Source organism: Artemia sp. Qi Xiang Cuo, chromosome 10 (genome assembly GCF_049724085.1).
Source record: "Artemia sp. Qi Xiang Cuo chromosome 10, ASM4972408v1, whole genome shotgun sequence".
NCBI lineage: Eukaryota > Metazoa > Arthropoda > Branchiopoda > Anostraca > Artemiidae > Artemia > Artemia sp. Qi Xiang Cuo.
In genome coordinates, this window is record NC_142803.1 from 5,052,648 (window position 1) to 5,069,602 (window position 16,955).

General features: G+C 35.5%; 1 protein-coding gene across 3 annotated transcripts in view; it reads right to left on the minus strand.

Moving 5' to 3' along the window:
- Nucleotides 1-16,955, minus strand: part of coro (protein coronin) — a 201,588-nt gene that overhangs the window by 147,222 nt on the left and 37,411 nt on the right. For all 3 annotated transcript variants that reach the window (XM_089095230.1, XM_089095232.1, XM_089095229.1), the window contains exon 2: nucleotides 12,955-13,152. In XM_089095230.1, the coding sequence (XP_088951356.1) occupies nucleotides 12,955-13,149 (195 nt within the window). In that variant the 5' untranslated portion in view covers nucleotides 13,150-13,152. The remainder of the gene's footprint in view (nucleotides 1-12,954; nucleotides 13,153-16,955) is intronic.

Consider the following 16,955-nt stretch of genomic DNA (forward strand, 5'->3'; position numbering starts at 1 on the left):
ACTAGGTTGCAGCTGCCGCTGCAACCATGATATTATTTTATCTAACAGTCAAGAAACCCAAAACATATTTTTCAGCTTCTTCTTTCTCCCTTAGAGAAATAGTTTGGAAATGGAAATGCTAATATCAAAATTATTATCCCCTATCTCGGATGTCTGAAAAAAAAAATTCTAAAAAAAGTCCATAATAGCAGTCAAGAAACTGAAAAATAATTTTTCAGTTTTTCCAGTCTCCTGAAAACACAGCAATTAACTGTATGTGTGCCTTTTATATTGTGCAACAAATATCTTTTTTGTTGTTGTGTAACATCAAATTTTAGGCTGTGCAACATTTCCTTTTTGACGTACTGCAGCCAACGAAATCAGTGAATCAGCCGAAAAGTGCCCTGGGCTGAAACAAATAAATAATAGATGGTGCCAACATCGTTCTTTCCTTAGGCAGCGCTACCTTGTTGTCTATAAAAAAAATATAAATAAAAAACATCCGCGAGAATCCCTTTCGAAAAAATAAAAAAAACTGCGCATATTTTTGGATAGGGGCTTAAAATATATGTAACAGTGATGAGGTTTAATTTTCATTAAGATTCCTCGCCTTTTTGGGGATTGTTCTCCCTTTTTTCTAAAATTGGGCAATTTTTATCAGGGTCAAATTTGTTTTAAATAAAAAATTTTAATTTGGAAAAGAAGTTCAATGAGCAGGAATAATGAGTTATACACATTTGAAATAACCACAAAAGGAAGTTTCTTTTAATGTGTATATTGTTATCCAAATTCAATTGCTTTATTGTATGTTACTATTTGAGCGAGTCATTCTTTAAGACAGTTCATCACCTCGAGCTCTTTGATATCGTAGGCTTAAAAAGAACTCGCTTCTCTATGAATAAAAATAATTGGGCTTAAAAATGGAACTAGCCTCTCTCTGGCTTAGACTCGACCGCACGGCGATATGACTAATCGCCAACAAAAATAATCAGTCGAATTATATTAAGCCAAAGGAGAATCAATGACGCAATCCCAGGAGAGAATCATCAAGGTCGACATATGTTTTGCCACTGATACGTAATTAGGGAAAATTCTACAGGATTTATTTCAAGATGATTTCAAGAGCGTAGTGGCCTATGCATATCCTTAGGAGTAAAAACAAGACAGAAACAACAAAATAGTTTTGGGTACTTGCCTCAAATATTAAACACACTCGAGAATTTAAATCGTGAAAGATGCAAACATGAGAAAAGAAACTGGTCATGCAACTTCTTTATACCAGACAAGTGGCTTTGCCTCGGTTGGAAAATAAATCGTAGTTATATTTTATTTAAGTATTTAGTTGGTATTTCGGTTTGGTTAGAATATGTTTGTTTAGGCTCCGTGTTTAATATATGCTAAGCTTTACCCCACCCCTAATGTGTAAATATATAGCCCAAATGTGTTTCTAACTATTATATTTTAATCATATTTTGTTTTATTTCATTAGCATTAACCAAACTTCACTTCTCAAGTGTGTTTTATATAATAGACAAGTACCTAGTTTTGTTAGTAAGCCACGAAAGCTGGAAAGAAATAAGCGGTTCCCGTTTAACCGAACCCAGCGCAACCAAACCCATTTAAGTTAGCCCTTGTGCAAAAGAAACCCCGTTTGGCTCATATCAATGTAATATTTGACCCACCTTTAACTCGAGCCCAGTTTAGCACAACCCCGTTTAACTGAGCCCCCATTCAATTCATTCCCCGTGAGACTCAGCTCCATTCTACTCAATCCTCAATCAACTCAATCCCCGTGCAATACAACCCCTATTTAACTCAACCCTTGTGTAACACAACCTCCGTTAACCCGACCCTGTTTGACGCAACATCCATTCAAATCAACCCACTCAGTTAAACACTCCTTAAATCAACAATATAACTAGAAAATATAGTTCAGCCCGTTTAGTGTGAAGTGATAAAGGTTGACTCGAACAAATTGGTCTTTATTCGTTGGTTATTTTTTCTGTAAGTATTTTTTATTGTTATTATTCTGCTTGACTGCAAAATTATTCCCCCATCCCTCTAAAAAACAACCATTTATTTTCAAAATCAAAATAAAATGATTTGATTGAAAATGAAATGATTTTCATTATGAAAATCACACCATCAGATTCAGAGGATCAGAGAACCCTAATGTAGAGGTAATTTTTGCTAGTTTTAAATTTCAACTTCACTCTACTTTCAGTACATTTTTCTTTATTAATTAATTAATTTATGTGCATTTTTGGGGGGTTTGTAGAAGTAGACAATAAACCGTGTAAAAAGAATTTTTTTCCATCTTACCAAAGGAACTCTGGAAGTCAACATAAGTTTTTGCTAAAATAGGGCATTACATATAGGTTTAACTTCGCTCTCTTTTAAACTTTCCCTTCAAAAATCTGAAAATTCTTACATGAAGAGTCCATGGAGTGTATGGACTTTCATTCAATCCATTACTTATGGAAAATTACCGTATATGAAATATATACAGATTCTAGAAACTTGAAGGACATTAAAAGAATTTAAGATGTGTAGCTAATGTACTTAAACAAAATCGCTTTATTATTAGTTCAATTTTTCTGCTGCAAAGAATTTTGAACTCCTCGTCAGAAAGTAAACTTTCAGTATTTTTTTTTTCTTCGTGGTTAACATTTTAGAAGAACCTATATTAGAAATGAATAGAAACTTAAAAGAGAATACGTATTTAAAAAAAAATGTCTTAACCAAGATTCAAGCCTAGCTTACCACGGCCACAATGGAGTGTCCTTATCGCTAGACTACCAAGTATTATATGTGTGTATACCAAATGTGTTTGTTTTATACTTTTTGCTGTAGTGGCGTCAATTAGGGGGGTTTGAATGCCTGTACCCCCTAGTTAACGCCCCACCTAGATTTTGAAAATGCCTTTTTTGAATTGTTTTAGCAAAGAATGCCCCTTTCTGGTTTTAGCGAAGAATGCCCCTTTTTGAAAAATATTGAAACCAGAAAAAACAGCAAACTTGCTCCTTACAATATTAAAAATACAGTTTGCCCCCCCTCCCTGAATGTCTGTGAAGTGATACCACTAGCTTAGCCTAGAGCTTGTCTAATCAGCCACAATAACTAACTTAGTTCAGTTATTAGCAGACAATTTTTGCAAAAAAATTAAGGGAGCTTGAAGGGGGAGCATGCAAAAGGAGAGATTATAAACCTCAGGATTAGGGTTTCTATCATGGAAATTATGATGATACCCCTTTCACACTTCTCAGCCTATGGATTCCAGAAATGGCACTTTTTGGGTACCGTATGACAGTTTGTGACCAAGACGGTGACAGTTTGTGACCAAGTTTATGATAGACGGTGTTACCAAGTTGAATTTACAAACAGCATGTAGATATAAAACTTAGCTTTCAAACAAACCCTTAAATGGTTCTCCATGATGTTCTAAAGGCCCGGTAGCGACAAAGAAATAAAAAGAAAAAAGAGACATCAGTTTTTCCCATGCAAATAGCGATTTTCGTTATTGTTCAAAGTGGGAGGGGGCTATAGCTCTCCTGTGTATGGTTTCTGACCATGGTAATTCCAGTGGTGTGCTTTTCATTCCGATCCAACGCCATTTTTTAGAGGTTTCAGGTGCTCTTTCAGAAATATTTCGAAATCCCTATTAATATTCTTTCGTAATATCATTTTACCATTACAATTTATCGAAATAACCAGTACCATTCCAGAATTAGCTAGAAATGGAAATTTTCCCACAAGGCAGTTTTTTTCATGAAAAGCTTTTAAATTTTTTGTCACTATTGGCCATCGTTCTTCATTGAGTTGCAAGTACTGCTGCAACCATGATCTTGCCTTTAAACCCTTTTTTCTTAGGGTTGCAAAAATTTTCAACTGCGAGAAAGAACACAACGCCCTGGCTATTCAACAATTTACATATTAATTATAACTGTATTCCCTACTAATAATAGAAGGTAAAGCAATCTACTCGGTCACGTGCGTTGGTATCAAACACAGAGGCGGCCTTACTTGGTGCGTGGGGCCCTAAGTCGTGATCATAATGGTAACCAGATAGTCAGAGCCCCGATAACCTAACAAAGAAGGGTTTTGATAGTTTTAGGGTGTTTTGACAGTTTTACAACCGCTTGCCTCGTTCCACAAAAACGGGGCCACTACATTTGGAAAACCCAACCTTATATATTAGGGCTTTTCTGTGAGGCCCCTTGCGAATTCACAAAATTACTCACGTGATTGAAATTCGTAACGTATTTGGCCCTGTTAGCGGTGGGCCACCGTAGGTACGGGTTCCGGTGCGGTGGCGCCACTTGTCATCCCCCAAAGACCGGCACTGATCTAACATCACCTTCGGAAACTCTCTGCGGGAGGTTTATTGCCATTCCTAACCAGTCCATTGAGTCTGTTTTTTTTAGATCTAACATCCCCTATTTATTCCTAGCTCAATCCTTAATCCCTACAATCTATGTGGTCTAGGCCTGCAGAAGATATCTTACTATTATGCCCTGTCTGGCTCCACCTTCCAGTCCCTCAACAAATTTATAAAGAAAAAATTAGCCCTTAGCACCCTTCGATAACAATTGAGGATATTTAACCATTCATCACAGACTCTGACGAAAAGAGTTTGAATCCTCTGTTTCCATTATGAAAATGTGCGATTTTTTTTTTTTTTAATAACTCACACTATCATATTCAAGCGCAACTTGTGTATTTGTAAATTTTAAGGTTTAAGCTAATTATTTTTTTAATTTTCTGCCACTGGCTTTCAAATTCTCGAATTTTGTTTTGTTTAAAAGATCCTGTCATAAAATTGTCCTGAAAACTGTTAACTAATCAAAGCTATTCTAAATCGTTAGTCCATTTACTTTTTCCGCAGTGGCCATGAGTGGAAGCTGGGAAACAAGGGAAATTCGAATGCTGATGTTTGGGTTTTTATTAACTTGTTTTTAATCCTTTTTGTCTCACCTTACCGACTAATACTCACCTTACTTCCTTGTCACAAAATCAATTCGTGAGCCACTTTTCAACTACCTCCAAATGTTCGATTAAATCCAAATTTTACTTGTACGCGCACTTCCGATGATACAACAATAATAACATTAAAATTTCAGCTTCTATTGTTTCACCCTATACTCCCCTTTTTATAGATGAAATAATATAAAGGGGTGATTGGGCACAGTAAAAAGTATAAAACAAATCCTATAACACAAAACTTGATACTTTAGAGGTAAGAACAATTGCCTATGGTCGTGGTAACTTAGGTTCGAGGCTTAGGTCGTAGACTTTTAGGTCGTAATGGGTATAGACTTTTGTCGTAGAGAAGACTAAAACTATTTATTCTGAAAATTGATTAAAAGTTCAAAACAAAATGGGGATAAACAGATGTATATATATATATATATATATATATATATATATATATATATATATATATATATATATATATATATATATATATATATATATATATATATATATATATATATATATATATATATATATATATATATATATATATATATATATATATATCAAACTTATTTTCAAAATGGATTACAAAGCAGAAAAAAATCCAGGAATCTATAAATACCAGTAAATGTGCAAAACGGATAGGGCTTTATATTATTTGATGTTTTTAACTCTTTTCCCTCAACCCACCGGTCTTTTTTTTTCATTTATGCATTAACAACTAAAGTCAATTTGTATAAATGTTATGTAAAGTCCAGTTTGTTTTGCGCCTCTAGTTGTTGTCACAAACTCATAGATTCTCGAGAACAAAATTATTTTCTACTTTTTAATCCATTTTGACAACGAGTCCTTTTTTTACGTTTTTAGAAAATGGAAAAAAGGATGCCGCGCAGGGTGCTGCTGAAACAACGATTGTGTATCTCATGGCAAGTTGCTAATTTTAATGTGAGTTTATGGAAAATGATGTTCTGGACAGCACTAGAAGCCTGTGGAAATCAAGGTATTATTTGCGCACACATGTTTCATGCAAATCTTTTTTTGTGTGTGGAGAGGGAGTATAGGGAGCCACTGGTCCTCTTCCAGTCTAGGTTCCTATTTTGACTGACAATTTTGACACTATCCCAATACAAGGTCAGGGACTGTGCTGTACTTTCTTCCTTCTTCTAACAGTAAGCGTGCCAATTTCAAACGCATAGAAAAAGGAGAGAAAAAAAATCTATTTTAGGAGACCACATGCTTAATGACACATGAGTAGCGGTTTATCTGAATGAAAACAAACTGAAGAAAATTTAAATCTAAATAAAGATTGTCTACTGGAACACACCTGGTTAAAATAAGAACAGATAGGCCTCTGGTATATGGATTTGTTTTCCGGTTTTACCTTTTTGAGCTCAAAATACAAGGGTGTATTCTAGGTGTAGTGTATCTTATGGCGCTTTCACACCATCGCCGTTGAACACTTCACACTAGCATAACATAAGACTTTACGTGACGTTATGTAATCTTACGCAGGAATTTTTTTCTGTAGCTGTGGTTATTCGGTTTGGAACATGGGTCCGCGGTGTGACTCCATAAGCTAAGCCAGAGTCGATCCAGCTCCAAATGGGTACCTGGTGAAATCTGGGAAGGGGGGAGGGGCAGGGGAAGTCAGACGATTCACTCCCAGCCACGCATTGCACTCTGGTTAGAAGGCGGAGAGCCAGGTATCTGCTCCAATCAGACCATTGGTCAGCATGCGAAAAATGTACTTAATGTAAAATGTATGCAGGCAGTGCCAAGTAGACCGTTTTACGAATTTACGTTACTAATTTTACGTTTACGTCTCCATAGAATTTGACGTTACATAGGTTTATGCTACAGAGTAGCAAAACAAATTCCAGCAGCCAACTACAGAAGAATTAGAGCCGTTTTTACTTGAGGTGTAACTGTTTTCATAAATTCTCTGTCAGCTCATCTTTAAATTCCCTTAAGGGAATTTAAATTCCCTTGAGGGACGAGATTTCCACAAACTCGTCCCTCATAAATCGAGCAAGGATGAACAACTTCGTCATCATCACTCATCAGCTTTTCTTGGAAAATATATCGAGAGCCAAAAGCTTTTATACTTCTTAGGCCAATAATTGAACGGGTCCAGTATTTTCTTTTCCTAGAAGGCCTTTAAAGCCGTCTTTCCACCAGAAGCCATCCTGCTGCGATAGCAATAAGATCATCATCAGGGCTTGAATCTAAATCTCCATTCTAAATTTTTGAATGTGATGATTGTAGACGATACTACTGATGATTTTGTTATTTTCCTAATTTGAAAGGATTTTTTTTAAGCGTGAGAAGTTAAACTCAACATAACGTAGCGTAACAACTTAGCATGGAAATTATATACGTAGTGCGAAAGCCGCTTACTTTTTTTTTTTTTTTTTTTTTTTTTTTTTTTTTTTTTTTTTAGTTGGTTACTGAGATTCAACAGGGTGATTTACATCCACTGACCACGTTTGCGGGAGCCGCATTGAAAGACTTCAAGACTTACGTATTTTGGGATTCTAGCAAGGCCGTATCCAGGGGGGGGTTACCCGGTTTGAACCCCCCCCCCCGAAATTTTTGACCGACTCGAAAATAAGTCGAAAATTAGTAAAACCTAGGTAAAAATCAGTAAAATTAGTCGAAAACTGAGTCAAAAATGAGTAAACCCCCCCCCCAAAAAAAAAGTCAAAAATTAGTAAAACCCCCCCTGAACAAAAATCCTGGATACGGCCCTGGATTCTAGTCCATTTGCAGGGATCTATAGGGGTGACACATGGGATAGCAGTTATAATGGGGCCGAATCTTTAGGCACTTCTAGCTCAAATATTAAGAAACATTATTTTATGAATTAACATAGCCACATAAATATAATCAAACTTTCCCAAATGATCGTAGAAGACATGTACAATCTTTAGTTTTTTTTCAAAATTAGCCGACATATTAAGATCCTCATTTTTTTTTTTTTATTAATATTAAGTTTTCGAGTTAAACTGCAAAAACGTGAGATAAGCCCGTTTGTTTTGGGCTTAAAATTTCGCATTTCTTGCACTAGGTAAAAAAAAAAATATGACAAAATCACAGTAACAGATAAAAGAACAAAATATAAAATTTCGGCACCAAAATCTTCCTTTTCCAAGTGTTTATGAAAGCAGAATACATTTACACAAAAAAAAGCCTAAAGTATACTTAGAATTATGATGTAGGAGGAAACCGTGTAATAAATTATATCTTGATTATTATCCGAGAATTCTCATATGCTGTCATAGTTTCAGCAACGTGTATGTTGCTGTATACAATGTGTATTCTGTGTGTTAGTATTTTCTGTGCAAAATTAAGAATTTATAGGAGAGACTGGGGCTCTAGTGCAAAATACTACGTAACCATGTTAGCTCACAAGGGCAATGGAGGAGGGAAAGTACCAAGGACATCAAAATAAAATATTTAATGCAGCCCCTGGACTCATTTGCACTTAGACCCTTTGCATTCTGGGCTCGTCGTAGGTCTATAATAATGCCTCTAAAGCACGAACTTCAAAGATTTTCTTTTGATTACTTCAGGATTATGAAGTTTTGGGGTCAATATCATATTTTCGTAAACAACGCAACGTTGAACCGTGAAAACCAGTAAGCTAGACTAATTAGGTAAATTTAACAAAGCTCTTCGTCCGTAAAAATTCAAACATTAATGATTTGTTAGTTTCCGAGGACAACTAAACCTTCAACAGAAATTTACACTTTTTGATATGTTCGACGCCATGAGTTTTTAGTTTATTTCTTTTTGATGCTTCACCCACAATTTTTTTCCTTCTTTGTTTAATTAAGCATTTTAATTAATTCTAATTAAGCAAACGCCACTACCAAAAATGTATAACTACATTTGTGGGTTTTTTTTCGTTAAAAAATGAATTTCCATTTGTTTTTTCTACCTTTTAAAGAAATATACAGTTGTATTAGTTTCCAAATAACTGTTTCAAACAATTAAATTTCATTTTCAATGTCCTTGGTAGTTTATGAAGTTAGGGCACAAACATGAATGCGACCAAAAAGGGGTTGGCTATTATTATGCCTTATGAATAAACCTTACTGAGTGGGCGGCTTTCAAGACAAATCAAAAATACTTCCAAAAACTTCGGACTTTTATTAAGGCTATGAAGAGCGTAAAAATACAGATTACTTGAGGCATCGATCCCTTCTTCAAAAAAATATTATAATTACCAAGATTTAACAAAAAATATTATAATTAACAATAATTACCAATTATAATTTCCTTTAAATATTATAATTACACAAGATTTTGTATCCGGATTGTCAGAATCTTTAAAGAAAATGCAGAAAAAGGCAAATTATATGGACCTCGTAAAATACTGAGATTTCAGGGGTTGTGGTATGACGTGGGTTCAAAAGCCCTGTCGTTCGTACGCGCCTAGACTGCGCACACACACAAAAATATAAGCGTGAAATACATTAACTTCGTTTATTTACATATAAATTCACCTGGAGGTGTAATTTAAGACAGTGTTTTTTAAGCTCTTTCATTTTATGCAATAACTTTAATTTACCGTCGAAATGGTGTTATCAGGAACTGCCAGTCCTTTTATAGAAATCAACTGCAATAAAATTGGGAGCTTCTTTCTGATCCATACAGTCTGCATCAGATAGTTAAATCAGGTATTAATAAACATTATCATATACATAGATAACTACTGATTTTAACATTCGTGAATTTGTATACAAACTAGTATAGAATGGTATTTTTACGTCATATTTCATGCCGATTTACTTCCATTGAAGACAATAGCCTACTTGGGTTATTTCCTGCAATGGCTTTCCCCACGAGTGTTAATACCCAGGTTATGCACAGTCTATATTACTCGTTGTGACATATACGTGTCGAAAGACCAAGTGAGGGGGGGGATCTCTTGAAGGCCAAGATTATAGCAACATGACACAAATCGTTTTTTCCTTTTTGATTGTGTTGAGTAGGGAGAGTTGAGAAAGGAGATATTTGGGGTTGGAAAAGGTCAGAAGGGGTGGTTTGTTGGAGTTCTGGAAAATAGAAATTTTATTAGTATATAAAATTGTTATAGATTTATCCGAGTGGATATGGCGCACCCAGAAATTGTTCGGAATAGTTGTATTTTCTTATTTTGTTCTACTTTTTTGTGTGCATATTTTTTATATTCAGTTTAACATAATTCAGTTGTGCTCTTTTAGCAAATAAATATCATATCATGGGCAGACTTAGTAAAAAATTATGGATTTTAATGGATGAGCATGCAAAACTTTACCAAACAAACACGGATACGGGTAATCACTAGCGACATTTTTACAATAGGCCTATAGGATCAGGAACCCGTGAAAACGTGAAGTATGTAAGTTTTAGGCAAAAACATGTGTATTTTTGTGTATTATGAATGTGTATTTTAGGGTCATAGTTTTAAAGCGAGGTGGTCTGGCGTTCTAGTCCCAGAGGTAGATAGGTAATCCAGTGAGAGAGTATGATCTAATAACATGAAACCAGATTTGTAACTAAATCAATCACGATTAAAACATGTGCTACTTTAAATGTCTTATTTTCAGCTTTCCAAAGTAAAAGTAGGTGTGATAACAAAAAAAGAAACCAAAAAGATATGGGATTCTAAGATTTCCAGTTTTTATTATTTATTAAAAAGTTCCACAACTAGCGAAAGTCCATTTCCATCGGAAATCTAATTCAAAAAGTAAAACAATAGATTTGGTTTTCAAGGTCTTTGATTTTTTTTTTTTTTCATTGTCTTTGTTAGTTTCTGGTGTTTAAATAATTAATTCCAACTGTTCAATGGTTTAAGGAGAGTACCAAGGGACCAAACTGCCAAAACCAAAACACGCTTGGGACCAAACTGCCAAAACCAAGACCAAAACAAGGGACCAAACTGCTCGGTGAAAAAAAAGACAGGCGAAAATTCAAGCCAAAATACCAATATTGAGTTGAATAGCCTACTATGTGTCTAAATGTCAAAGCTCGAACTGATCAATATTGCTCTTGTCGTTCAAGGCTAAATGGACCTGTTTTTTTTTCATATCATTAAGCAAGGCGACTAATTAATTAAGCGATCGCTAAATATGAATTTGATTAACCAAGGTCCGAAGGTTTAAGAATAGCAATGACGTGATTATTCACTCACCCTTGAGCAGAGAATACCCGTCGTAGCAGAATGTCAACAAACAAATTGCGTTTTGAAACTCCTCTTACCTAAGCTCAAGGCTTTCAACCTTTGGGGGTCTCTAATTTCAGTCAGCAGAGGGTTTATTAAAACTGTTAAGGGAGCTGGGGGAAAACAAATTTTCCCAAAGTCACGACTTATCTAAATTGTTTTGTTTCTTTTTACACAGAAAAACGATGTTAATCTCATTTTCAGAAAAATTATAGCGTCATTTTCGACATTTTTTGTCGAAATATATTGCCCGTTTGATAAGATATATTTATACATCTCTTTTTAAGAGACAATTTACTCACAATTAATATCTATTAAATAAATCAAGTATTTATTCAAAGCTGTAAAGCCATATTTAACCAAACTTGATAGGAAGTAGAAGCTTGTGCCTTAGTTCTGCGCTTCTGCCTTTGTGACGCATGGATATTATGTGGCCGACGCGGGGATGGTTACCAAATTTTTGCTATTTTTGCACCAAATTCAGCCAAACCTGTCAAAATAAGTATGTTTCTTGGCAAAATAAGTATGTTTCCTGGTAGTAGTCCTATGGGGTCAGGACTTAATTCAACGTCTGTGAATTGAGATTTTTCAAAATCATAATATTTACCAAAGAGTGTTATTGGATCTCAATTCAAGTTCGGGAGATTAGGAATAAGGTCTTATTTAAGCTTTTTTAGTGTCTGAACATATTGCATTCTCTGTGAGAGGTAGGATGCCGGGAGTTCCCAAAATTTAGTTTAGCAGAAATATCTTACAGACAATCCAGTCGGATCTCAACAATTACGTATTTCGAGGATCCACACCTAAGGGCCCCTAATTCCTAAAGAATAATTCCCTAAAGAGCAAGAACCCCTAATTTCCTGTCATCAGGACATCTAACCGAAGGAGTTATCGGAATGAAAAAAGAGAAAGTACCTTATCTTAGAATGGGGAAGAACAATAAAGTCGCTTTCTCTCCTGGATTTGAGTAAGATCCCATAATTGTCGAAATCGATAATGGTTAACTTGGGTCGAAAATGGTAAAACAGAGAGGTTATTATCGTAGCTAGGGGTAAAAGAGAAATAGCAATATCTCTTCGCGATACAATAGTGAGAACCAAACTTAGGGTGTCTACCCATCATTGTTGAGGTTAATAGGCTAATAAGCAAGCTGGAGTAAACAATGGCACAACTCAAAACCCATTATCTTAGCCAAGAATAAAACAATGCAGTTAGTCCTGCAGATTCAATGATGATCGTCAGACTTGGGGTTTCTACCCCTCATTGTTCAAATTGACAATTTTTTACTCGGATCAAAAACGATAGGACAGAAACAAACATTATCAAAGCCCATTCTCCTGAACAGAAATGACCCATTCTCATCAAGATTCAACAGTGAGGACCGAACAAAGGGTCTCTAACCATCATTGCTGGGATTGATGATGGCAAGCTGGAGTAAAAAAAATATTAAAACTGAAAACCGGTTATCTTAGCCAAGAATAAAACAAAGATGAACCTTCCTCCTGTAGATTCAATAATGATCGTCGCACTAGGGGTTTTTACCCCTCATTGTTCGAATCGACATATAAACTTGGGTCAACAGTTGTACAAAACAACGATGGCACTTCCTTCAAATAATAATCCGAATATAATCCAATCTAAAAATAATAGCTAAAAACCTGAGATTAGCAATCAAAAAGGGTTGATAGGTTACTATCATATTAGGGTCCTTAAAGTCCATAACAGTCCTTAAAGGGTTGATACTATCATATTAGGGTGAATATTGGCAAACAGAAAAGAAAGCACATTACCTTCGCAAGGGGTAAGACAATAAAGGCACCTCCTCCTGCGGATTCAACAATGATGGCTAAAAACTTGGGATTTACAGCGCAGAAAGTTGAGTCCCATGACGATTTGGACACCCTGACATTGTCATAACATTGGTCCCGTTTTAATGACGTACCATACACATGACGAAACTTGGAAGCACGGACACGAAAAGACATTATCTAAAAAAAAAAGAGTAAAGCATTAAAAATGTGGAAGTTCATAAAACAATATATTTATAATATTTTTTTTTGTTTATGATTGTTTAATCTAATTGCCTTCTTAAAATATTTGAAATTATTAGAAAGGAAAGCTTGGGAAAGAAAAAATTGTATTATTTTGATTCATGAATTACAGTGCTTCGTTTGGGTGAATTCGGTACACGGTTTAACCCCCTAGTTCTTAAAATTACTTTTGGGGTTCACGTTGTCATACTTTTTTTTTACATTTATCCTTTTTTGATGCTATTGTTTTCGAAGCAGGCCTTGCAAGCTTAGCTATTGGTTACCTGGTGAGTATTTTTTTTTTTTTTTTTTTATTGATTTAAAAGAAATTCGACTACTAGTACCATTACTGCTACTATCATCAAGTTTTATATTTTTAATAGAAAAGCTCTCTAAATATTTTATGATTATTTTCTTGAACTTTTTAACATGTGGATAGCTTAAAAAATGTTTATTGTAAGATTAGGCAAGTGACCAAAAGGCGGAGGCTGCAAGCCAAGTCCCCCTAAAATCCTGAGATTGATATAATTTTTCAAGTAATGTCTTGGATGTTCCGTATAATTTGCCGGTTTTAGCATTTTTTCGATGCCCCCCCCCCTAATAAATCCTGCATACGCACCAGTACTGAATATCAGGTGATCATTCTACCATTACATATGTTTTACGGATGGGCATAGTTTAATTTTAACATTACGATGGACAGATAAAAGTAAAAGGTGGATTTTTCAATTATAGCTAGACTTCATCTGTGCTATAAGGACACAAAAACACAACACAATTCACTGCTCATACACAACAGTGCAAAATGCTGCTCCAACAAACAATATTTCTTAGAAACAAGTTTAGAAAAGGCAAATTCTTTTTAATGATGTCTAATGCAAAAAGTAACTTAAAAACTATTTCATTTATTTAAGAAAAAAAAAACACTTTCATAATGGGCAATATGATAAAATGCATAAGACAATGTTAAAATCCGTACATTCGAAGGGCTGTTACGAAATCTATTTCAATTTTTTCTGAAACGTAGAAAATTTTTCAGATTTTTTCAAAAAATTTTTAACTTTTTCTATTTCCGAAATTTTTTCTGAAAATTTCAAGTAGATCAAGTTAATCATCTTCTAAACACAAGATAAAATATATTTCCAAAAAAATATTAAAACAAATATAATGCGATGATCCCCACAAAGCCTCCATGGCATGTAAAGGCGCTCAATGTTCCCTTTTCTATGATTCACCTGTGCAACCATATCAGTACGTAAGCAGGGGAGGGGTGTGGAGGTTCGAGCACCTTCTCTCTTAATTAATGAAATAATTACGATTTTATTCGTGGTTTTCATGTAATCTGCATAGTCTTTCCAGGTTGAGCCCCCTCCCCCAAGGATTCCTACGTATATAACTGAATGTTAGAATATCAGTGCACCCACTGCCTGCGATTGACTAAGCTTACATTTTTCAACAGTTTAAAATTCTTCATGTCCAGCCGAGTGCCCTGCTATACTTTCCTATACACCTATATTTTTATCGGTTTTCTCGCAGGTTTTACAAAAGTTTCCAGATTTTTGAGGTTTTCCAGAAGTTGTATCCTTCCCCCCAAAGGAGTCCTACGTAGATGCCTCAACTGCAGAACAATCTACAGCTATTTAGTGCCCGCGGTTTACTCAGCTGTCATTTTGCAACGCTTAAATATCCTTCATTTATATTCCGCTGAGTGTGCCACTGCATTTTTACCTGCTCCTAAGTGTTCTGTTGGCAGTGGCGGGTCCAGGGGGGGGGCTGAGGGGTGCGCCCCCTGCCCTAGCGTAGTCTAAAGTAGTGTAAGTTAATTAATTAACTCAAGTTTGCGTTAATTTAACTTGCTCCAAACGCAAGTTTATCGGATCGACCTATTTTGCGCGGAATTTTTTTTTCGGATCAACCTATTTTGCACCCCCCCCCCCCTAAAAAAAATCCTGGATCCACCCCTGTATGTTGGCAATCAAAATAGATAAAGACCCACACAGCCAAGGGGATGCCAACATTACCCAACAAGACGAACATCCCAGAGCACGCCCCCCAAGTAGGTATAAGCTTACAAAAAGGATGAACTTACAAAAGGATAGCTTACAAAAGCGCTTAATCTTTTAGCTCCCACCCTCCCTGATTAGTTATTAGCATTGATTGTAAACATATTGAAAAAGAATAGAACGAAGAAGTATATTACTTTGGTCCCCCACCCCCGCCGGTAAAAGTTTCCATCCCTCTCCCGTCTAATCAGTTATGAACAAAAAAATTTATTATAAATACTTTCCAAAGAGTAGCTTAATAAAGCACTTTAGATCCCTCCCCCCTCGCCAAACAGATAGACCTATGGACACATGGCTACAGCGCACAATGAAAATATTTTTTATGTTTTTGGTTGATCATAAACTCAAAAGAAAACTTCATGACATGCAATTATGCAATTAGAGAGAACTGTCACACACTGAATGCATAGGTGTATGCGCCTATCACGAGTCTCATTTTGCAAAAGTATAGCCGGTACTCTTCCATTAGCTGGACTCTTTTTATATCTCAAACTCGAGCGCGTTGAAAAAACCGTTTTTCAACGGGATGATACAAGACACAGCTGTAGTGTATAGTGTGATTTAATTACGTATACGGTATTTAAAGAGTTGTGTTTTGGGGGGGGGGGGGAAAGAGGTACCTAGGCTAGGTTATGTATTTAATATATGCTATGTTTTGCCCCCACCCCCTGAATGTGCAAATATATAGCCTAAATTTGTTTCGAAACTATTATATATTCTTCCTATTTTATTTTATTTCATTAGCATTAACCAAACTAGCACTATATAAAAGAGTCCAGCTAATGGAAGAGTACCGTATAGCCTACTTAAGCACTTTATATTGCTCCCCCTCCCTGACCAAAAGGATAGACCTATGGACACATGGCTACAGAGCACAATGAAAATATTTTTCGGGATGTTAATTTTTGGTTGAACAAAATTCAAAAGAGAACTTCATGACTTGCAATGATGCAATTAGAGAGAACTGTCACTTACTGAATGCACAGGTGCAGCCGCCTATCACGTGTCTGTTAATGCCAAACAGTTGGTAACACAGGTGCATCAATAAATGGAATTAACATAACAAACCCTTTTCTTCCTATTTGCAACCAATCCCAGGAATTAAGTTAAAAAGAAAAATTAGGCTAGAGACTTCAGAGACGGTTTTTTCTGAGGGGGGGGGAGGATATATTTTATGGCAGACCTGCCAATTTTCGATATTATAATTAGGATTTAGGGAAAATTGCAGTAGTATCGTTAACAATGCAGTAATTTGCCTCAGGGAATGAACACATTTTTCGAATAACTTCAATGTGAACATACAAGAAAGAATTAACGAAGCGAATTAACATCAAAACTCCCCCAAAATCAGGTGAAGTTCATCAACACAGCTTTGGAACGACTCGACTAATTGGAGAGAGGTAAGGTTGCAAACTTAACCATATGTAAGTGGTAGAAAAATAATAATTGATAAAATTAACCATAACGTAAATTGAGTGTAAATAGAATTACATAAACACGGGAAGGCGTCATAACATCGAACCGTCAGGAGCACGAACGTCAGGAGCAGTACAAAATCCGTCATAACATCGACAAAAAATTCCTTCAGAACTTCGAACCGTCATAACATCGAAAATTTTAAAACTTTAGTTTTTTTGGAGGTTAGATAGGGAAAAAGGTACCTAGGTAAGTTTAGTTACGCATTTAATATATGCTATG